General features: G+C 41.3%; 2 protein-coding genes across 5 annotated transcripts in view; one reads left to right on the top strand and one right to left on the bottom strand.

The window, feature by feature from the left end:
* Window positions 1-1,246: 1,246 nt before the first annotated feature.
* On the bottom strand, window positions 1,247-4,201 carry LOC135511666 (GTP cyclohydrolase 1-like). The gene is made up of 6 exons (XM_064933144.1): window positions 3,820-4,201; window positions 3,123-3,232; window positions 2,820-2,875; window positions 2,642-2,673; window positions 2,434-2,518; window positions 1,247-2,153 (listed from the first exon to the last, which is right to left on the bottom strand). Exons 1-6 carry the CDS (start codon window positions 4,118-4,120, stop codon window positions 2,024-2,026), a joined length of 714 nt encoding a protein of 237 aa, XP_064789216.1. The 5' UTR covers window positions 4,121-4,201; the 3' UTR covers window positions 1,247-2,023.
* Window positions 4,202-16,059: 11,858 nt separating this feature from the next.
* The window catches only part of LOC135512433 (suppressor of cytokine signaling 5-like), a 33,094-nt gene continuing 24,347 nt past the window's right edge, over window positions 16,060-24,806 (top strand). For all 4 annotated transcript variants that reach the window (XR_010451411.1, XR_010451410.1, XR_010451409.1 and 1 more), the window contains exon 1: window positions 16,060-16,384. The gene's annotated coding sequence lies outside the window, so the exon portion shown is untranslated. The remainder of the gene's footprint in view (window positions 16,385-24,806) is intronic.

Raw genomic sequence — 24,806 nt, 5'->3', positions numbered from 1 at the left:
AATCTTGTCTGCTAAATGAACTTGAGTCGCCCACAGCCATATGGCATAGCCGGATCAGGGTCTAACATAAGGACAACTCAGAGTATGCTATTCTGTTCTTCTCAAATATTTATTCAACTTTTAAAAATGTAGATGTTCCGAAGGTCTGCATCAGTGGCTTGTAGGCTATGTGTGGAAGCCAGGAGATGCTAAATGTATGTTTATTAATAGTCAATTACTGGGAGATCGGTAGTTATAAACTGGACAATCACTGGCTGACAAAATGTCATGACCACCACAGCCCTAGACACATCCAAAGCAAAAAGAAACAGACATCTAGCTTAAACTGACAGATTTTTATGGGGATGTTTGTATTATGCACATTTGATTTCCGCGAGGGGTGTTGACATCGACCTTAGGGGGTTACCAACCATTCCTGGACCTGACTCCGAAAGAGCCAGCCACTCAAGGACAGTACCAAAAGAGATGATTTGTTGATTCTGTTTCCTAGTGACAGAATCTGCACAGGGCTGACTGTTCAATGCCCTATATATTGAGCATTCATTTTGTGGATAGAATTCTATATAATAGTTTAAATTGAAAAGAACAGATTGTTGCCTCAATTGTTGTTTTGAATATCGGTTCATAAACCTGATGCCATGGTCAAATCTGTTCCCAACTATCTTGAATTTTATGCGGCACAGTTGTCAACCCTTAAAAATGTATGTGAAAGTGATATCTTATACTATTTTTACTAGTCATCCCATTAAGGCATGCTTGGTTTTTCATTGGTGGCAAACAAACCAATTCATTCCTTTCTCATTTGTGTAATTGCCTCTTCCATTTTTTTTTGTGACAGAGTTGCAATGAATGGGTTACACTTTTGCATTGAGCATACATCTCCATACAACTTTGGTTAATTGCTTGTGTGACATCATTTTAACCTCCTTATTTTACAAAGCATGATGGGATGCTTAATTAACTAAGGAATCACACCTGTATGGAAGTGCCTTCCTTCAGTGTGCAGTACTTTGTATCCCTTATTTTCTCAAGGATTTCCTTTATTTTGACAGTTACCTGTATCTTATTCAACAAAAAATACCTGTTCATCCAGGTTAGTATTTAATACATATAAATGTGCATTTAATGACTACGAACACACTCCGCACTAATTCAGCTTATAGAATCCGGGAAATCGAGGCAAATCTTTTCCCAAAGCAAATATCTTAATTACAAAACCAAGAAAGCAACTTTAAAGCAGGTTAAATATTTATTTATTTCTAAATGTAATGTTCAAACTCATAAGATTGACAAATCGAAATTTTTTAACATTAACTTGCATCGTCATGCTCATGTGATACAACATTTGGGTTAGAGGCATTTACAGAACATTTCCATTGTTATTGTTATGCTCCTATATCATTATTACCTTGAGCCATTGCACAACTAGATATTGACACCCCTTACTAGCACAAGAGTTAAGTCCAAACAGAACAAATTTCAATGTTATGAGGGTCATATTTCAGCTTCAAGTTTCTAGGAATACCATGTCCATAATATACAGCCAAAATACTAAGAAAAAATCTAAACAATGTAAGCACTTGCGATACAGTAACGGTAAGGTGTTTCCTCTGAAGGTGGGTACAGAGGGGCCTTTGGCAGCAGCACTTAATATGAAACGATCCAAGGACTACACATAACTACACATAACTTATAAAACGCATATCAAGTTCCTTATAATTTTTAATCCCTGATCATGACTCCCTGATATATCAGTTTTAGCGATTGTTCCCAAACTGCAAACCCCGGATCTTTACTCCAGGTGCACTAGAGAAAAGCGCTCAAAATATTTGAAAGATTTCAAAATACTATTTCAACCCCAACCCCCCTACCTGACAGAACATACTTAGCTAAGATCAATGAAAGAATGAGATGCAGAAGAGAAAAGAAGGAAGAAAACAATCTTGCATTGTTTGGTGATAGCTGGAAAGATTGCTGTTTTTGGCTTGGGAAGACAGGGTGAGGTAACAACGGCCCAAGTGGGTCAGTTGTTTTTGATCAGAGCCAAGAACTCCTCCCGCGTCTTGGGATCCTCTTGGAAGAGTCCCAGCATGGCACTTGTCACGGTCTTGCTGTTCATCTTCTGCACACCCCTCATCACCATGCACATATGACTGAAACACACAATACAATGCTCCAAACTCAGTTGTTATAATGAAAACAGATCAATCGGTGCACTCTTGAGAACAACTCTTTGATTCACTGAATGAATTGATCCAAAAAACATAAAACATAGGCGGGCTTAACAACTTCCTGTCAGCCACGACATAATACCTGGCACAGTTTGTGTAGCATAGGTTTGCAATTCATTCGGGCATCGAAATACATGGAGCACTACAATGTAATTCACATGTAATACAAGACATATGGAGTACATCGTAAAAAGACACTCACGCTGCTTCAATGACGACTGCTACGCCTGCAGGCTCTAATGCCTCTGAGATTGCTGTAGCGATCTGCTTGGTCAGGCGTTCCTGTACTGTAGAGGGAACAACAGACATAAAGGGCAGAGGTTAACACTCTAGACGCACTCAAACCCACAGGCTTCCCTCAGCAAGCTGCTCGGTGATAGTGATACCCGAAATGACCAACGGATACTCGCCTTGAAGCCTCCTGCTGAAGATTTCAACAATCCTGAAATGAATGAAGCAACAAAAAGGGGGAAGTTAGTGCAGAACGTGTGTGTGTGCGTTCATGTGTCCACTTGTGTGTGTGTGTGCGCGTGCGTGCCTGCATGCATATCTTTGGGAAGATGATAGCAACTGAATATGATCACTGACCTTGCCAGCTTGCTCAGACCAACCACTTTATTGTTCGGAAGATATCCAATGTGAACCTTTGGTGTCGAAACAAAGCACATAGTAGCAAATTCAATGATAAACTCAGAGAACGTCTGAACTATTAGATTTGTTAACCATGTACCATTGACATTAGCAGGATTTCAACGACAACAAAGGAAACAAGGGATTTTCCTGAGTGTCAGAATGCGTTATGCGTATCAAATGATCACAACTGCTGCTGTGTAAGTCCAAATGATACACACGTATGGCTTCATGGCTTCATTATACATCATGGGTTTTCACCTTGCCAAAGAAGGGCACGAGATGGTGCTCACAGAGAGAGAACATTTCAATGTCCTTCACGATCACCATCTCGTTGTGGTTCTCGTTGAAGATGGCATTGTTCAGGATGTCTGGGGAAGAAGAGGTAAGAGAGACAAGTGGAACAATTGTTTTACCCAACTCCAAATTGCAGCTTTGTATGCATACTGAGTTTTCCCTACTTGCGATCTCAATTTGCAGAGACACTGGGTGCCATGAGGAAAGTGTAAAGTAATGAACCACGCTCTTTGCAGCAACTAGAATATGACCCGATGAATACAATGAAAACTCAAAATGAACAGCTGGTCAAAATCTGAATTACACCTTGTTGCTTCCAATGATGTATGTGTCTATGGCTGTTTGCAGTCATGTTTAAAATAACAATGGAGGTCTGATATCTCCAAAGCTAAACGAATCGTGCCAACATATCAACTTGCACTGTAGCTGTGTGGACAGTTTATCAAGACTATGCAGCCTGAGGAATGAGCAACGCTAAATTAGTTTTAAATAGGCTTGTGTAAATATATAAGACCACACATTAAATGCATAATAGAACTGTAAAGAACAGAATGTTCTCCTTGTCGTTTGAACACCACAATCTACCTCATAATCTATCATATATTTTAGATTTAATGAAACACATCTGCAACTATTTATGCAGGACGGTCAATGCTCTCACCCTTTACTGTCTCGTGATAACCTTTGGTGAGGAACTGCATTGCTTTGGCTGCCCGTAATGGTGTACGCAGTAGACCCTCACGTTCCACGTCTTCTCCCAGTTCTCGAAGTACGATGCCGTAGGCTCTTTCAATGGCAGATATCTTGCACACATCCTCTGACTCCTTGTGGGACTTCTCCTCCTTGCCCATCAATTCAGCTTTCTTTGCCTCTATGGATTTTTCACTGAACCCGTTGAGATATTCTGTAACAATTTTTCCATTGCAGACGCCGTTAATCTCTGATGCTTTTTGGTACTCCATTCTAATAAAACTGAAATAACTTGATTCAATGCCCCGTGTATAAAGTCACCGCTTGTTGACTAAGTTGTGGTAAGAGGTGACACGACTATTGCTCGTGGCTTGGGTGGTGACTGCAGGCCCTATTTATGGGTGCGCCTCTAACTGTCATGCCCGTTCCAACATTCGTTACGGAGTAGGCACATGGCTTCTCAGGAGAAAGTGTGACTTTTTGGTCTGCAACCACCAGACACGATCATAACGCTGCACTAATTGAGGAAGGCATCTTATCACCTACGCTAAAAATCGATTTTAGTGGAAATCATGAGAACAATAAACCGTTTTATAACTAACTGTAACCCAGCACAAGTGTTGGAAAAGTGTGAGACCGCGTGAGTGGAAGTCCCAAGTAGTCAGGCGTTACTCTCGGAAATGTGGGATACTGCAACGTGTCACTGTATGACTAGTAAGGTACAATGTATACACTCACTGTAGGCCTATATGGTTATGAAAGGACAGAATAAATATAACTCAGCAAAAAAAGAAATGTCCCTTTTTCAGGACCCTGTCTTTCAAAGATAATTCATAAAAATCCAAATAACCTCACAGATTTTCACTGTAAAGAGTTTAAACACTGTTCTCCAAGCTTGTTTGAAGAACCATAAACAATTAATGAACATGCACCTGTGGAACGGTTGTTAAGACACTAACAGCTTACAGATGGTAGGCAATTAAGGTCACAATTATGAAAACTTAGGACACTAAAGAGGCCTTTCTACTGACTGTGAAAAACACCAAAAGAAATTGCCCAGGGTCCCTGCTCATATCCGTGAACGTGCCTTAGGCCAGGGCAATACATTGCAATGTCCGTACTGTGAGATGCCTAAGACAGCGCTACAGGGAGACAGGACGGACAGTTGATCGTCCTCGCAGTGGCAGACCACATGTAACAACACCTCCACAGGATCGGTACGTCCCTACATCACACCTGCGGGACAGATACAGGATGGCAACAACAACTGCCCGGCGTTACACCAGGAATGCACAGTCCCTCCATCAATGCTCAGACTGTTCGCAATAGGCTGAGAGAGGCTGGACTGAGGACTTGTACAACAGGCCCTCACCAGACAAATCACCGGCAACAACGTCACCCATGGGTACAAACCCACCATCGCTGGACCAGACAGGACTGGCAAAAAGTGCTCTTCACTGACGAGTCGTGGTTTTGTCTCACCAGGGGTGATGGTCGGATTCGCGTTTATAGTCAAAGCAATGAGCGTTACACCGAGGCCTGTACTCTGGAGCGGGATCGATTTGGAGGTGGAGGGTCTGTCATGTTCTGGGGCGGTGTGTCACAGCATCATCGGACTGAGCTTGTTGTCATTGCAGGCAATCTCAATGCTGTGCGTTACAGGGAAGACATCCTCCTCCCTCATGTGGTACCCTTCCTGCAGGCTCATCCTGACATGACCCTTCAGCATGACAATGCCACCAGCTATACAGCTAGTTTTGTGCATGATTTCCTGCAAGACAGGAATGTCAGTGTTCGGCCATGGCCAGCAAAGAGCCCGGATCTCAATCCCATTGAGCACGTCTGGGACCAGTTGGAACGGAGGGTGAAGGCTAGGGCTATTCCCCCCCAGAAATGTCCAGGAACTTGAAGTGTTAAGTTTGCTGAAAATAAACGCAGTTGACAGTGAGATGACGTTTCTTTTTTTGCCTAGTTTATTGTGTAAAACAGGAAAGACAGACAGGTGTAAATGATAACGGACAGTGACTGGCAAGGGAATGGTAGTTAGGACCAGACCTGGGCCAAATACATACGTCAAATACAATTTGAACTAGGTCTGTTGGGACGGAAAATCAAATCAATGCTTCGTGAACAACAGGTGTAGACTAACAGTGAAATGCTTACTTAGGGGTCCTTTTCCAACAATGCAGAGTTAAAGATAAAAAAATAGAAATAGTGACGCAAGGAATAAATACACAGTGAATAACAAATAACAATAATGAGTAAAAATAACATGGCTAGATACAGGAAGTATACATACAGCACAGGAGGTTGGTGGCACCTTAATTGGGGAGGACGGGCTCGTGGTAATGGCTGGAGTGGAGTTAGTGGAATGGTATCAAATACATCAAACACATGATTTGATGCCATTCCATTCACTCTGTTCCAGCAATTCTTGTGAGCTGTCCTCCCCTCAGCAGCCCCCACTGATATACAGGGAGTACCAGTGCTGAGTCAATGTGCAGGGGTACGAGGTAATTGAGGTAGCTACTGTATGTACATATAGGGGTAAAATGACTAGGCAACAGGACAGATAATAGACAGTAGCGGCAGCGTATGTGCTGAGTGTGTGCACGGCTTCAGTATGCATGTGTAAGTGTATGGGTATAGTCCAGTGTGTGTGCATAGAGTTAATGCAAAGAAGGGTCAATGCAGGTAGCCATTTGATTAGTTATTTAGCAGTCTTGTTTATCAGTCTTATGGCTTGTGTGTAGAAGCTGTTCAGGGTCCTGTTGGTCCCAGACTTGGTGCACTGGTACCACTTGCCATGCGGTAGCAGAGACAACAGTCTATGGCTTGGGTGGCTGGAGACTTTGAAAAAATGTTGTGCCTTCTGCTGACACGCCTGGTATAAAGGTCCTGGATGGCAGGGAGCTCTGATGTACTGGGCCGTACTCAACAGCTGCCATACCAAGAGGTAATGCAGCCTGTCAAAATGCTCTCAATGGGGCATCTATATAACTTTTGGAGGACCTGAGGGCAAGTATTTTCAGCCTCCTGAGGGGGAAGAAGCACGTTCGTGCCCTCTCACAACTGTGTGGGTGTGTGTGGACCATGTTAATTCCTTAGTGATGTGGCACCCTGAGGAACTCGAAGCTCTCAACCCACTCCACTACAGCCCCATCGATGCGGATGGGGGTGTGATCGCCCCTCCATTTCATTTAGACCACGATCAGCTCCTTTGTCTTGCTGACGTTAAGGGGGAGGTTGTTGTCGTCCTGCCACCAGACTGCCAAGTCTCTAACCTCCTCCCTTTAGGCTGCCTCATCGTCGCCGGTGATCAGTCCGACCACCGCCGTGCCGTCGGGAAACTTGATGATGCTGGAGTTGTGTGCGGCAACGCAGTCTTGGTTGAACAGGGAGTACAGGTGGCGACAAAGGACACACCCCTGAGGGGCGCCCGTGTTGATGGTCAGCGTGGCAGATGTGTTGTTGCCTAACTTCACCGTCTGGGGGCGGCCCATCAGTAAGTCCAGGATCCAGACAGAGTGCGATGTCTGGCACCCTTTGATCAGAAAGGGTCTCAACAACAAGGCCAAGAGATGCCATAAGCCGCCACTTAGGGTCCCCAGATGCTTTTTTTAGGAACTCAGTCGAGATTTCAACTTACTATTGAGAGTAAGAATAGTACAATACAAATCAGGTGCAATTTTGAAATTTGGTTGTGTATGTCAGTCACTGACAGTCACTAAATTAGTCATGTCAACTAATAATTTTTAGATTGGTAGTGTTTGAAAGGGAGCAACCCACGATTCTGTAACAATTAGTCTATCTAAACTTAACCTCCCGGGGGCCCCCATTGATTTTGTTAGTCATTCTCACTCGTTTATTAACCCTGGCATAAGTTATTGCAAAATGTGTAGATTCGCAGGATATTAGCTTTTTGCCGTTTTAAAGCAAATTTTCTGCAATTCTACACATTTTGCCATGGGGGGAGAGACAGGAAATCAACTTGCAGATTTATCTTAAATTAACTTTCAAATGTTGATTTCTCTCCACCATCAAGAGGGAGGCCACTAAAAAGTTTTGCCATGAGGTGGGGGGCCCCCAACCAAATCTTGCAAGGGGGGGCCCCCAAGAGGCTAGAGCCGGTCCTGGGTGCCACAGTTCCTAGAACATCCTACTACTGTACTGTGAAGGGTTGTGATTGAGGACCCATTAGGGATTATCAAACAAAGTCTGTTAGGGCCTGGGAGGCAGGGGTAGGCTGGGGAGGAGGCTGGCAGTGCCCCAGTGGAGCGAGCCATGGTGGCAACCCATCAGGAACTGGTGGGGGCTCCTCAGAGGAGGTAGGATAAATGTGAGTATAACTCCACACTCATACCAGTAAAATATGTACAGCTGCAAAGCCAAGAAAAATATTGTCACTTTATCTGATGTAATCAGTTCTCACGCAATCTTGGTTACCCAGAAATAAAATTCTCATGAAAGTTGTCTCTTGAAACTGTCCAGAAGAGATTAGTTCTCGGTTTACATTCATCCATCGGATTAAAGGGTCAATCTTGGATTGTTACTTCTATTTTGGGATGTTTAAATCAATGATAAAGCTATTGATTCTTGTAGAGCTTATAAATGCCTCATAAGCTTAGTTTCACTGCTTACACCCTCAAAATAAACTTATTTTACTCCATTGTTAGTATACAATGTAATTGTAAACATACAAACATAGCTTTAACCATATGCATTTGAAGCTAACATTTTGATCTCAAGGCTGACTATCCGTGAGATCAAAATGATAGCTTTAACCATGCTTTGAAGCTATACAGTGTCTGTTTACCAAAACATTGGCAAGGTGCTCATTTTGTTTGTTGTTTTTTTGAATCCCAGATTGCCCCTTTAAGACCGGATCTGCTGTTACCTAACATGGTTTTAGGTTCATCGTCGTTGTTTGGCCTCTGTTCATTCATTGAACTCAAATAAAGACAATTCAAAGAAACCATACACACATGATCCATTTGGCACAGCTTTAACAACCACTAGATTAAATCAATCCTTTCAAGCAAATTGCTTTACAAAAATTACAAGAATCTGCCTCATGCAGACTTTTCTGTTCTAATCCTGTCAACATTGAATTTAAATGATTCTGATTTATTTTGATCCACAACCCAGATTGGACATACAGTGCAGTATGTCGTGATGGTAAACCTAGTGAAACCAATATCCTTCCACAAAGGGCAAAATTATACTAGTTAGGAATAATGATACAATCATAATGACCGTTTAAAACACACTATCTTCTGGGTAAATGACGGGAATATAACTGAATCAGGAGTTGAACTATAGTGCAATTGACTTGAACGCTGTTGTGTAGAATTTGGCGGTCATGTGTTTGGTAACAAGGTTTGACTACCATCAGACTGACTGACTGTCCCGTGTTTAAGGGGAAGTGAATGGCCAAGCAGGTCAGGTCTGGTACCACTGATCTTCATCAGAATGTCTCGCCTCGCACTTTGATAATGAATATGGAACACCAAAAGAACTACAATGTTCAGGAGTTATGTACGAGACCACATATTCCATAGGTCTAAGATTCTGAAATGGCATGGACTAATTATTTCAACAGAATTTCTAATTCTCCACTTTGTCTGCCCAAATCACTCTTACAGGCAGGTAGCCTAGTGATTTAGAGCATGGGGCCAGTAACTGAAAGGTTGCTGGTTCAAATCAAAGCGTTGGCTCTGTAAAAAAATCTGTTGATGTGCACTTGAGCAAGACACTTAACAGTAATTGGCCCTGTAAGTCGATTGGTATAAGAACATCTGCTAAATGTAAAGTGTTCACATTTAAGTTGTAAAAGGTAAGACAGCACACTTGAATGTGAGTCCTTGGTTCAAATCACTGTTTGCTTTTTTCCTTACAAATTCTCAGAGTTAAGAGTCAGAGGTTAATAAATCCCTCCTCAAAAGGCGTCTCCTCTCTGTGGGGGTGGAGGGTGGTGGTGGGGGGCAGCAAATGAAAAGCTTTATCTACGCTGAGTGAGTCACATGAGTGTCAGAAGTTGATAGTATAGGCAGTGATCCACCCCACCCCATTTGCTGTCTGTCTCACATGTCTCACCAGTGTCCAATAGAGGAACATGCACACTGTGCCAGCTAGGTCAAATGATATGCTACTGCATCTTTCCCGTTTTTTAAAATATCATTATTTACTTATGATGAAGTTTTAGAAAGCTTTTCTTCTCACTACTTCATTGTGATAGCCAATGTGTGGTGAGCATTGTGGCAAAAAATGTTGCTCTGTGATTGTAAATTTAGACCTTCCCCTCGCCCATACCTGGGCGCGAACCAGGGACCCTCTGCACACATCAACAACAGTCACCCACAAAGCATCGTTACCCATCGCTCCACAAAACCCGTGGCCCTTGCAGAGCAAGGGGAACTACTACTTCAAGGTCTCAGAGCAAGTGAAGTCGCCGATTGAAATGCTATTTAGCGCGCACCACCGCTAACTAGCTAGCCGTTTCACATCCGTTACATGAGCAGTCTGCAAAGTTGTGTCCATACTCAGTTAATAAGTCACTGGACGCAATGTGAGACTCACACAAAAAGAGAAAGAATATAGTGAAGTGATGTGACATAGTGAAGTGACATATTTATTCATGAATAATGAATGAATAATAGGGACAAAAAGTAGTGGCCAAATACATTAATTTAACTTAGTTAACTTAACAGCCTTGGAGAGCATAATGTGAAGTAAAAAAAGAAGAAGATATTTCTACACTATGAGGTTGAAATAACACTGAAATTGTGAAAATTACGATAATGCCCTTTTTTGTGTAAGAGCTGTTTAAAAACTAATCTTGAATTTCAGCCTGTTCAGCTGGGAGGAACTTTTGGTCAATATCATGAAGTCACAATGTGATCTGATTATAACAGAGTAGACCAATGACTGTTCATCTGGTGAGGAGGTGGGCTCTAGACAACCCTATCAGTCAATCAAGGCTCTGTATGTAAATATCTTAAAATGTGTTTCCTAAAGGCCCACACAATCAGACTGAGGGCCAAAGGAGGCCTAGGGAAATAAATCATTACAAATGTATTTAGTTATTTTCATTTTGTATATGTATGTGTGTAATTTATGTAATTCGGGGCTTATCTGTAAACGAAACCATGGTCTCAGTAGGAATCCCTGATAAAATAAAAGTTGAATAAATAAATAGACAATGTTATAAATACACAGTCATAGAGTGATGATTTCAAAATAAAATGACCAAGAGGCTTTAAGAAATGTAGAGAATTAATTTTTATCTCATCTACTATTCGCAACATCTCATGATCCATGCAGAACAACAGTGGTATGCTGTTTGATGAGGAAAATCCCAAAAAAACCTTCCATAATAACATACATGATTAACTATTCAAGGATGGACAGTACTTCTTGCTGTGTCTACATTGGTTCTCAGACCTACGAACAGCTTATAATCAGGTTGCTCTAGTCTATTTGACTGGCAAGCAGACACAGTATCTGTAAAAACCCAAGTGTATATATCGCAAAGTGAAATAAGTACTATTAGAGGTTAAATCCACAAAACAATCTCATCTTCAACCCTTTCTTTAACTTTGTTTACGTGTGACCATATGAATGACTTGCAGGAGGATCGTCTATGTCACATGCTAGCCTGATGTACAACACATTTTCACATACACAACTTATCTTCACATGCACAACAATTTTTTGCATAAGTGAGTTCCAAAGCTGATTCACATGTACTTGGTGTGTCTGCCATCCAGTGGCAAAGGGAAATAATGTGGTCCCACTTCCTACAACTTATAAAGGCTTTATATAGTATAAATGCTGCACAGATCATCTAGAAGCTTATGCCAAAATGTATAATGGTGGTTACGAATAAACATATAAAAGATAGAGGCACTATTCGTGGAACGGCCCACATGTCTCATGTTTGTATCATCTCGTGTGTATCGTGTGTATAATGTGATTTTAACAATTTATGAGCAGACATGGTTAAAAATCACATGATACATACCAGATCATGTCATTGGATACACTTATCATCCTCAATCTTTTTGACTACAAAACACAGAATCGTGCCATTTCACATACACTCCCCTACATATTTATTTGGACAGTGAAGCTAAAGCTTTTAATTTGGCTCAATACTTCAGCAGTGTGGATTTGAACTAAAATGTTTTATATGAGGTGACAGTAGAGAATGTCACCTTTTATTTGAGGGTATTGTTATCTGTTTTATCATTTAGAAATAAATGCACATGATGTATCTTATGACATATTTGAAGGTGTCATATGTATGTGGACAAATTCACTTGTAGTGTATTACATTGTGTCAAAAGTTTACCATTTGGCCCATATATAGTATGCAATGACGACATCAAGCTTGTGACAAAAGATTTGTTGGATATATTTGCACTTCGTTTTGGTTTTGTTTTGGATTATGTTGTGCCCAATAGAAATGAATGGTAAATAATGTATTGTGTCATTTTGGAATCTGTTTATTGTAAATAAGAATAGAATATGTTTCTGAACACTTCTACATTAATCTGGATGCCACAATGATTACTGATAATCATGAATGAATTGTGAATAATGAGCACCAACATGTGAAGTTCATAGGAGCATATGAAATCGGGTGTCAAATGAGAGCAAGAGTCTATATTTTGGGGGAATTAGGCATAGATACATTTTGAACCATTTTCCATATTCAAAATTAGGCATAATTAATGGTTTTGATTTCTGGATATTCAGATGGGAAAGGGGTCTTGGAAAACATCTACCAGAAAAAGTCTTAAAATGTATCACCTGCCAAGTAATAAAAACACTTAATATTTAGTTTTGGAGAAAATGATTACCTTCTGTAAGTTTAATAAATATTGCCTTGTAATTCCGTTAGCAAAAACCCATATATCAAGATATTTGATCATTTCTCTCCCTCATGAGGGAGGATAGTGAAAGTTCACAGAAGTAACAAATAATGGTATACCTACCAATTAGTTATAATGATTTTACTGATACACTAAAAAGTAATTGCCTTACTCAGCGTAGGGCAACTCGCAATGCCCTCTCTTTTAAGGTCCTCAGATATTTTTTTTTGTAGGAACGCAGTTGGTTGAGGGACTCAATTTACTGTTGCGAGTTAGAATAGTAGAACACATAAGGTGCAATTTCGAAATTTGGTTGTGCATCAGCAGTTTCTCCTGTTAAGTCAGTCACTGATCGTCAGTCATTTAGCCTATATCAACGAACCATTTTTAGATTGCTAAATTATTTTAGAGGACAGCTATCTAAACTTGTTTTCATGGTCGAATTACCTGCCGGGGGACCCCATTGATTCTGTTAGTCAGTCTGACTCAGATATCATATTAAAAACTGCTAACATTTGTTTCCACCCTATGCCAAAACATGTAGAATTGCAGGAAATTAGCTGTAAAACAGCACATTTTCCTCTCCAACCCATAGCAAAATGATTAGAATTGCATGAAATTAGCTGTACAATTGCAAACTCTTTTCTCCATCCCATGGCAAAATGTGTAGGATTGCAGAAAACTTGCTGTAAAAATTAAACATTTTCTCACTACCCGATTGCAAAATGTGTAGAATTGTACAAAATGAACTCTAAATCTGTGGCCCCCATCCCCATCAAAGTTGCTAATCTCTAGTCTTATTCATTAAAACAATTGAGTAGTGGTTACTCAAATTATATACATTGTCTTCGGAAACTATTCAGACCCCTTTACTTTTTCACATTTACATCTTTATTCTAAAATTGATCCTTATCAATCTACACACAATACCCCATAATGACTAAGAAAAAACTGGTTTTTAGACATTTTTGCTAATTTAGAAAAAATAAAAGGGAAATATCACATTTACATAAGTATTCAGACTCAGTACTTTTTAAATATTTTATTTATTATTTGTTAAATTTTTTACCCCTTTTTCTCCCCAATTTCGTGGTATCCAATTGTTTTAGTAGCTACTATCTTGTCTCATCGCAACAACTCCCGTACCGGCTCAGGAGAGACAAAGGTTGAAAGTCATGCGTCCTCCGATACACAACCCAACCAAGCATCTGCTTTTTAACACAGCGCGCATCCAATCTGGAAGCCAGCCGCACCAATGTGTCGGAGGAAACACAGTGCACCTGGCAACCTTGGTTAGCGTGCACTGTGCCCGGCCCGCCACAGGAGTCGCTGGTGCGCGATGAGACAAGGGCATCCCTACCGGCCAAGCCCTCCCTAACCCAGACAACGCTAGGCCAATTGTGCGTCGCACCACGGACCTCCCGGTCGCAGCCGGTTACGACAGAGCCTGGGCGCGAACCCAGAGTCTCTGATGGCACAGACCACTGCGCCACCCGGGAGGCCTCTTACTTAGTACTTTTTTGAAGCACCTTTGGCAGAGATTACAGCATTGAGTCTTCTTGGGTATGACACTACAAGGTTGGCACACCTGTATTTGGGGACTTACTCCCATTCTTCTTTGCAGATCCTCTCAAGCTCTGCCAGGTTGGATGGGGAGCGTTGATACACAGCTATTTTCAGGTCTCTCCAGAGATCGGGTTCAAGTCCTGGCTCTGGCTGGGCCACTCAAGGACATTGAAACTTGTCCCGAAGCCACTCCTGCTTGTCTTGGCTGTGTACTTTGGGTCGTTGTCCTGTTGGAAAGTGAACCTTTGCCCCAGTCTGAGGTTCTGAGCGCTCTGGAGCAGGTTTTGATCAAGGATCTCTCGTGATATAATCCTCTCTCGAAGCTCTACGGTCAATTCCCTCGACCAGATTTGTTTTTTTTTGCTCTGACATGCACTGATAACTGTGGGACCTTATATAGACAAGTGTGCCTTTCCAACTCATGTCCAATCAGTTGAATTTACCACAAGTGGACTTCAATCACGTTGTAGAAACATCTCAAGGACGATCAATGGAAACAGGATGCACCTGAGCTCAATTTCGAGTCTCATAGCAAAGGGCCTGAATACTTACGTAAATAAGGTATTTCGTTTTTTTATGTGTAATACATTTTCGAACATTTCTACAAACCTGTTTTCAATTTGTCATTATTATGGGATATTGTGTGTAGATTGCTGAGGATTTTATGGTATTTAATCCATTTTAAATAAGGCTGTAAAGTCAAGGGGTCTGAATACTTTCCAAAGGCGCTGTAAGTAGTACTCACTCAGAAGTCAATTAATGTTCTTATCACTTAATGTTTTTGAGTACTGTAACCAAGTATTGGGTTATTGAGTACATTTTACTTTATTTATCTGTGTTCTGCTAATCTAAAGTTGTTGAATTTTTACAAGTTATGATTATTTCATATTTTTAAGTCAATCTAACATTTCTGAAATAAGTTGTACTTACTTGATTTCATTGTTATTTTAAGTAAAGACAAAATAGTAGTCAGACACATCCATGTTTGAGTAAAAACACTTGATTTATCTGTGTTGTGCTGATAGAGTTATGTTTTTGGAAGTTATACTTAAAATTGTTAGGTGACTGTTTTTAGAGGATTGTGTGTAATTTAACATTTGTAGACTTTATGATACTTTTACACAAAATTGTATGCAAGTTTGAAGAAAGAAAAGTATATTTCTCAAACAGCGGTTTGTTGTGCTATGCGGTTTGTTGTGCTCTAATTCATCATGATGAATTGGTATGAAAACCGTCAAACAAATTGACGTTCAATAATGAAACCACAAATTCCCACCATCAACGTAATGTGCACCACTCATTATGACCAGATGCTTACAGTGTACTGGAATGAGCATTATGCGCAACAATGCATGTTAAGGTGGGTTCAAATCATAAAACTAAATTACCACTGAAATATACTCATCAGAACAATTTACACGTGTCAACAATGAATAATGGTTTAAGTTGATTACAAAATAGTTGGGAAGAGAATTTCGATGTAGCGATTCCATGACACATTGTTTATGAACAGATCCACAAAACAACGCCGGATCCGACACTTGAAATAGTTGTTTCTATTTAAATTATTAAACAAAATCGAGCTAATTGACACGAATCAACCGAGGCACCCAGGGCCCACAGCAGCCTTTTCAGTCTCCACGTTTCCAAGTAGTTGCCAGGCCACTTGATCGTCTACTCTGCTATCATTGGCGATAGGTAGTGTCTGTCATGCTGGGCCACTGGCATGGACTTTCCCTATCCGTATCCACTATCTTGAAGCTCACGGTTCTGCTTTACTCATTGGAGTTCCATGTTGCCATTCTCTACCCGTCTGCAATCTACTGAACGCCTCTTCTCTGCTCGGCTTTAACAGGAATGAATACCACGGCCGAAAAGAAGTGTCGGCCAAGAGACATTTTATCATTTTTAACATGTACATTGTCTTAGATTATTTGATTAGAGAGACCATTCGGAATGAAATTGAAAACCGGCCGCATACATTTTTGTGTTTCATCGACACCGTGGAGCTCAAGGGGGGATATGTGCCCGACTTATAGCCATTTTTTTGCAGACAAAGAGAGCTACTGAGTACTGGTTATAAAAGACAAAAGGGTAAGTTGAGAATACTTATAACCACGATGAATTACGGAATACGTGTTAGCTATTTAGCTAGTTTCTATCGCATGACAACAGTATTGTCTAGATACGTCTGTCTGTAATTTCTTGTCAGATTCGTTCATGCTAGTTAACTAACGTTCGCTAGCTAGCTAGCTAGCAGGCACACTCGATGTTGAAGCTCATGTTAGCATCATGCTAGCTAAATAGCTAGCCACCGTTATTTGGGAAATCCAGCATTTTTTTTGGAGGGGGGGGGTCTCGGTAAAGTTTATTTTTGTATAGTAACGTTACAATTGACTAACTCCCACCTGTCTAAAACCGATTCGTATTAGACAGCTCCTTACATGTTATGATGTAACGTTAAGGATAACTATTGTCTATGTCCAGTGGTGGTAGTAGTTGGCTAGCTACAGTAACTAGCTAGTTTAGTTAGCTAGCCAGTGCTGTCTGACCCAAGAATAGGCCTTGATTTTGCACTACTACACCCTTTTAAATGGCTCTCTCGCATGCAATGCTACAATATTCGTTTGATTGCCTAAATATTAGCTGGTCCAATGTTAATCGCACAATTTAACTAATGAATATTGTCTGAACATATTCATCAGTTATGTTGGTAGTTGGTTCGTTAGGTTATAGACTACATTACCTCACCAATGGATGTTCCAAATTATAGTAACGTTATAGCTGATGTCGTTCTGTGCATGCACCATACTCTAATGCTATTATGAAGTATTTCACTTCGTCCTTATATAATAACAATGAATGGAATCAATCCAAGAATAACGGCTTTGCTAATTGTTTCCTTATGTGTCCCAGGTATGTCTTCCACCATTGTCATGCAGCACCCTTAAACGTGATTTATTGTAGGGCTAGGCTATACTGGCATATTATTTAAGATAAGTCAACTTTATTGCCATTACGTTTGCACAGAATGGGAATGTCTTTGCCTCTCAGGCCTACAGTAAAACGATAAAACGAACATTAAACATTTACATGTCAGTTAATCAGTCTTGTATAGGATTGTCACTGCAGAGGGGATAAAATATTTTATTTGTCCACTCTTCCTTGCGAGTGGCACCTTTTTTAGTCTCCGACCTGACAGCAGCATTGTGAAGGATGCCTGCAGTAGGTGGGTGGTGGTGAGCACCTGGAGTGCTTTCCTGGCGATGTTCTGTGTGAACACTTATTGGAATTGTGGCTGTTTCCTGACGACTGTTTTACTGACCTGATTGATGACTTGTGCAAGTTTACTCCTCTTCCTGATTGAGAAGTTCCCATACCAGCAGGAGGAGATGTTGAAAGTGAGAACACTCTCGATCAGGGATCTATAAACCATAGTCAGTGTGTGTTTTGCTTTCTTTAACGTTTTAGCTGCCTAAGTAGGAAGACACTGCATTTTTTAAATAAATTAGGTAATTGTTTTCCTGGAGGTTGTTCGTGGTCCAAAATTGTTCCCAAGTATTTAAAATGTGTTACTTGCTCCACATCCTACTCCCCAGCTTACCTCCAAGGCACAATTCTTTAGTCTTGGTGACATTAAGATCAATGAAGCTATTGTCAATCCATGTCACAAGACAGTCAAGGAACTGGGAGTAGCTTGAGCTAGACTTGCGCTCCAGGCAAGCAACCAGTGCCATATCGTCCACATATTTGCCACTCTGGTCATAAAAAAAATATAAAAAAATGTGTCAAGCGGGACACAACAAGTGGTCAGGGATGAGTTGATAGGGAAGTTAGAATGGGAGGTCTCCAGAGATGGTCTGGAGTTGGGGGTGGGGTCGGGTGGCCAGACATTACTAGTTTCAGAGAGTGGGACCAGTGGACTAAATCGGCTGAGAATGGGATAATACAATCAACTCGCAGATGTGCTCATACTTGATTTTTTTTCAGTTTGCACACACCTATTTTTAGGTGCAAATGCAAGTAAAATGGTCGCACTGAATAGCCCTGGACTAAGGTGCCTTAAACACTGACCCTCTGGGGTTGATCCCTCAGGGACTTTTGGACCCACAGCACCAGGCCCGAATTGACATTTAGGTCACAAAGTTGTTTAAGTAGAAAGTGTGGTTGCACTATATTAAAGGCTGTGGAGAAGTTCATGAATAAGATTTTGGTGTGTTGGCTTAGTCAACGCTAATTTGTTTTCATAATTAAAATGTATGAAACATATAGGCTTATGCATTAGTGTAATGCAGGGGTGACCAATCTTCCTCAGACTGGAGAGTTACTGGGTGTGCAGGCTTTGCTCCAACCCTACTATACTCAGGGAAAAAAAATAAACGTCCTCTCACTGTCAACTGTTTATTTTCAGCAAACTTAACATGTGTAAATATTTGTATGAACATAACAAGATTCAACAACTGAGACATAAACTGAACAAGTTCCACAGACACGTGACTAACAGAAATGGAATAATGTGTCCATGAAAAAAAGGGGGAGGTAGTAACAGCCAGTCAGTATCTGGTGTGGCCACCAGCTGCATTAAGTACTGCAGTGCATCTCCTCATGGACTGCACCAGATTTGCCAGTTCTTGCTGTGAGATGTTACCCCACTCTTCCACCAAGGCACTTGCAAGTTCCTGGACATTTCTGGGGGAATGACCCTCGCCCTCACCCTCTGATCCAACTGGTCTCAGGCGTGCTCAATGGGATTGAACACTGGCAGAACACTGACATTCCTGTCTTGCAGGAAATCACGCACAGAACGAGCAGTATGGCTGGTGGCATTGTCATGCTGGAGGGTCATGTCAGGATGAGCCTGCAGGAAGGGTACCTCATGAGGGAGGAGGATGTCTTCCCTGTAACGCACAGCATTGAGATTGCCTGCAAGACAACAAGCTCAGACCTGATGATGCTGTGACACACCGCCCCAGACCATGACAGACCCTCCACCTCCAAATCGATCCCGTTCCAGAGGACAGGCCTCTGTGTAACGCTCATTGCTTTGACTATAACCGCGAATCCGACCATCACCCCTGATGAGGCAAAACCGCGACTCGTCAGTGAAGAGCACTTTTTGCCAGTCCTGTCTGGTCCAGCGACGGTGGGTTTGTACCCATAGGTGACGTTGTTGCCGGTGATTTGTCTGGTGAGGACCTGCCTTACAATAGGCCTACAAATCCTCAGTCCAGCCTCTCTCAGCCCATTGCGGACAGTCTGAGCATTGATGGCGGGATTGTGCGTTCCTGGTGTAACTCGGGCAGTTTTTGTTGCCATCCTGTACCTGTCCCGCAGGTGTGATGTTCGGATGGACCGATCCTGTGCAGGTGTTGTTACATGTGTTCCGCCACTGCGAGGACGACCAGCTCTCTGTCCTGTCTCCCTGTTGCACTGTCGTAGGTGTCTCACAGTACGGACATTGCAATTTATTGCAGTCCGCATGCCTAAGGCATGTTCACGCAGATGACCAGTGACCTTGAGCATCTTTCTTTTGGTGTTTTTCAGAGTCAGATGAAAGTCTTCTTTAGTGTCCTAAGTTTTCATAACTGTGACCTTAATTGCCTACCTTCTGTTAGTGTCTTAACGACCGTTCCACAGGTGCATGTTTATTAATTGTTTATTGTTCATTGAACAAGCATGGGAAACAGTGTTTAAACCCTTTACATTGAAGATCTGTGACGTTAATTTGTAAAAATCGAAATATCTTTGAAAGACAGGACGTTTCTTTTTGTGCTGAGTTTATAATACAACCAATTCAGCAAATTAAGTTCCTGATGAGTAGCTTGTTAGCATAATTAGGTGTTGGCTAGGCTATTTCAGCTGTGCCGGTGCAAAAGCCTGCATACCAGGTCGCTCTCCAGGACCCTGGAGTAGGGTTGACCAATTAAGGCTGACTTAGGTCTGGGTGTTATATTGATGCATGGACCGGTTGGTTTTTATTTTACCTTCTATAATGGTATTTCAATGTTTGGTCTGTTAAATGTGATATGCAACTCAGGCGTGTACAATATCAATTTTTATAGTTTACTCTGTTTGCTACTTGAGTCTTCTCTCTCCTCTCCTGCTTCTGCATGCCACTATCCACACCAAGGCCTCTCAATCATGGAAAGAGCAGTTCAACCACGGAGTCATGAGCACTTTTTTGCCATTCACTCCGCATGGTAAGATGGATGCAACCATGTTGGTGACATGCTGCTTTCCACAAGCGTTCTGTAATTACACTTCGTTTGTGTATGTTACTGTTTGCAAGTTTGTCTTTTCTTCACAAGGTTTTGCTAAAATAATTTTATTTCGTCGCTAATCGCTAGTAAGAGTCAGAGCAAACGTAGCTAGTTAGCTAATACTGCCATGTACCATTACTGATGTAGACCTCGATGAGCATGTTTGTGCAACGCTGTCTTTATCGGAGAGGAATAGGCAGAGCATGAATATGTTGGCTGGCTAGCTACATGAAGTAAGAAAACAACATGTAATGTAATATCTAATTAGGGTCACCTGGAAACACTGACCAACACTTTGGTTCCTACCCTGTCAATGATTCATCACTGGCTTATTCATTCATTCTCATGTCAAACAACAATGTATTAAAGGTGCTGCCCATTATATTCCAACTATAGGATTAGAATAATCATTATTTCCATGATTCCAACAGTTCGCCAATTAACTGGGCCTAGATTTTTTGGAGACATATCCTACGTGGCACAATGTGGAAATTATAATAAAAGTGCAGGAAATACTACAATGTATGAAAATGCTGAATTATTTTTGTTGTTGTTGGATTGAATGGTATAAATGGAGAAAGCCCCATTGAAATCACTTGTGTTGCCACCCTGGGGCATGAACTACTCAGAAAGCATATTTGGGACATTTTAATTATTAAAAAATCAAAATTTGTCATATATTTTGTCCATATGGCCTAGGCCTACTGCATCATGGTTAAGCACTTGAACTGCCCACTACAGATGCATCTTATATCAAGCCTTTCTCATAACTCTGGCGAAACAAGTAGCCTACCTAGCCTTTTGTTATTAGCCCGTTGTCTGGCTAGATAGAAATGATGGAGAATCAAAAGGTCTTAATGCGAGTGTCTTGAACAGAACAGACCCTCTCGGCCATCCCAAACACCTTTCTTTTTGCTTCGCAACTTTAAATATCTAATTTACTCTGGTCTGGGTAGAGTGAAGGCTTCCTCCCTTAATCTTGTCCGCTCTCCAACTCCCTCTTAGATCACTAGGATCCCCAGAGAATGGGTGTGTTAGGCTGTTGAGAAGCAGAAGTAGCCCAGTCCTGTGTTAACGCAGCCAGAGTTTTCTATGGGCTAGAGTTGCACTTTATTGTCTGTCTAGGCTAGTTGATACATGTAGTAACTAGATCAGCACTGTGCTTCCATAGCATCTATTAGGCCCCACTTGCTACACACACTTTGACTGGTATTAATGTTCACTCTATAGCCTACCTACACTAATTGTAGCACAGGTCTAGATGAGTCAGACGTCACTGAAAGCCACGTTATTGGCACATTATTCATAAAAAAAATGTATTTCACCATTGTTTAACCAGGTAGGCCAGTTGAGAACAAGTTCTCATTTACAACTGCGACATGGCCAAGATAAAGCAAAGCAGTGCGACACAAACAACAACAGAGTTACACATGGAAAAAACAAACATACAGTCAATAACACAAATGGAAAAAAAGTGTATATATACAGTGTGTGCAAATGGCGTGAGGCAATAAATAGGCCATGGTAGCGACGTAATTAGAATTGAGCAAATTAACACGAGTGATAGAAGTGCAAGTAGAAATACTGGTGTGCAAAAAAGTAAATAAAAACAATATGGGGATGAGGTAGGTAGATTGGATGGGCTATTTACAGATGGGCTGTGTACAGCTGCAGCCATCGGTTAGCTGCTCAGATAGCTGATGTTCAACCTCATTAGGGTACGCTAGTGTCCCACCTGGCCAACATCCAGTGAAATTGCAGAGCGCCAAATTCAAAAACAAAGTACTCATTTATAAAACTTAATAAAACATACAAGTGTTAGACATCGGTTTAAAGATGAACTTCTTGTTAATCCAACCACGGTGTCAGATTTCAAAAAGGCTTCACGGCGAAAGCATACCATGCGATTATCTGAGAACAGCGCCCAGCAGACAAATCATTACAAACAGTAACCAGACAAGTAGAGGAGTTACACAAGTCAGTCACTTACCTTTGATGATCTTCATATGGTTGCACTCGGAAGACCTTAATTTACTCAAATGTTAGTTTTGTTTGATAAAGTCCCTCTTTTATATCCAAAACCTCCGTTTTGTTCAGTAATCCACCGGCTCAAACGCAGTCACAACAGGCAGACGAAAAATCCAAATAGTATCCGTAGAGTTTGTAGAAACATGTCAAACGATGTTTGTAATCAATCCTCAGGTTGTTTTTAGCCTAAATAATCGATAATATTTCAACCAGACAAGAACGTTGTCAATATAAAAGTTAAACAAGAAAAGCGCGCTCTCGGTCGTGTGCATGAAAAACCTCTGGGACACTGTAGGGACCACTCATTCAGAGTGGTCTTACTCACTCATTTTTCAGAATACAAGCCTGAAACAATTTCTAAATACTGTTGACATCTAGTGGAAGCCATAGGAAGTGGAATTTGAGTCCTCAGTCAATGGATACTGTAATGGCATTCAATAGAAAACTACAAACATAAAAACATCCCACTTCCTGAATGGATTTTTCTCAGGTTTTTGCCTGCCAAATCAGTTCTGTTATATACACACAGACATTATTATTTTAACAGTTTTGGAAACTTTAGAGTTTTCTATCCAAATCTACCAATTATATGCATATCCTAGCTTCTGGGCCTGAGTAGCAGGCAGTTTACCTTGGGCATGCTTTTCACCTGGAGGTGAAAATAGTGCCCCCTAGTGAAAGTGAAGTTAGTGAGAGAGATATGTCCCCAGCTTCAGTGATTTTTTGCAATTTGTTTCAGTCATTGGCAGCAGAGAACTGTAAGGAAAGGCAGCCAAAATAAGTGTTGGCTTTGGGGCCAGTGAGATATCTGCAGGAGTGTGTGCTACGGGTGGGTGTTGTTATCGTGAGCTGAGAAGGCAGAGCTTTATCTAGCAAAAACTTATAGATGACTTGGAGCCAGTGGGTCTGGCGAGGGCCAGCCGACGAGAGCATACAGGTCACAGTGGTAGGTAGTGTATGAGACTTTGGTGACAAAATGGATGGCACTGTGATAGACTGCATCCAGTTTGCTGAGTAGACTGTTGGAGGCTATTTTGTAAATGGCATGGCCAAAGTCGAGGATCGGTAGGATGGTATGTTTGGCGACGTGTGTTAAGGAGGCTTTGTTGCGAAATAGGAAGCCGATTCTAGATTTAATTTAGGATTGGAGCTGTTTAATATGAGTCTGGAAGGAGAGTTTATAGTTTAGCCAGACACCTAGGTATTTGTAGTTGTCCACATATTCTAAGTCCGAACTGTCCAGAGTAGTGATGCTAGGTGGGCGGGTGTGGGCAGCGATCGGTTGAAAAGCATGCATTTAGTTTTACTTGCATTTTAAGTGCAGTTGGAGGCCACGGAAGGAGTGTTGTATGGCATTGAAGCTCATTTGGAGGTTTGTTAACACCATGTCCAAAGAAGGGCCAGATGTATACAGAATGGTGTAGTGTGCATAAAGGTGGATCAGGGAATCACCAGCAGCAAGAGCGACATCGTTGATATATACAGAGAAATGAGTCGGCCCAATAATTTAACAATTGGCTGTTCCGGTCCTGGATGCTGTTTTTTATGCTTGTTTACTGCTAAACTAAGAAAAAAAAGAAACGTCCTCGCTTGTCAACTGCGTTTTATTTTCAGCAAACTTAATGTGTATATATTTACATGAACATAACAAGTTTCAAGAACTGAGACATAAACTGAACAAGTTCCACAGATGTGACTAACAGAAATTAAATGTGTCCCTGAACAAAGTGGGGGTCAAAATCAAAAGTTTTTAAGCATTACGTACTGCAGTGCATCTCTTCCTCATGGACTGCACCAGATTAGCCAGTTCTTCCTGTGAGCTGTTACCCCACTCTTCCACCAAGGCACCTGCTAGTTCCCGGACATTTCTGGGGGGAATGGCCCAAGCCCTCACCCTCCGATCTAACAGATCCCAGACGTGCTCAATGAACAAGCATGGGAAACAGTGTTTAAACCCTTTACAATTTTTTTTGATTTTTACAAATTATCTTTTGAAAGACAGGGTCCCGAAAAAGACCTTTTCTTTTTTTTGCTGAGTTTATATCTGAAATAATACGTTCCATCCATAATGGTCTTATATGGGCTGTTGGTGTGTATTATGTGATATTGGGTTGCTCAGTGTCATTTGGCAAAGCAGGAATTTAAGATGGCTGCAGTTTTAGTTGTGGTAAGAGGGTGTTTGTTGTGTTGTCAGTTTGTCGTCGCCTCAATAGGTTGATCTCTGCAAC

Source organism: Oncorhynchus masou, chromosome 24 (assembly GCF_036934945.1).
Source record: "Oncorhynchus masou masou isolate Uvic2021 chromosome 24, UVic_Omas_1.1, whole genome shotgun sequence".
Taxonomy (NCBI): Eukaryota; Metazoa; Chordata; class Actinopteri; order Salmoniformes; family Salmonidae; genus Oncorhynchus; species Oncorhynchus masou.
This window is presented reverse-complemented; position numbering and strand designations above follow the sequence as displayed.

What these genes read in the sequence shown, in the direction of transcription:
- LOC135511666 (XM_064933144.1), bottom strand. Translation starts at nt 4,120, where the DNA reads ATGGAGTACCAAAAAGCATCAGAGATTAACGGCGTCTGCAATGGAAAA. An exon ending in TTATCACGAGACAGTAAAGG is followed by an intron (nt 3,233 to 3,819) that starts GTGAGAGCATTG and finishes CTTCTTCCCCAG; the next exon opens with ACATCCTGAACAATGCCATC. An exon ending in TCGTGCCCTTCTTTGGCAAG is followed by an intron (nt 2,876 to 3,122) that starts GTGAAAACCCAT and finishes TCGACACCAAAG; the next exon opens with GTTCACATTGGATATCTTCC.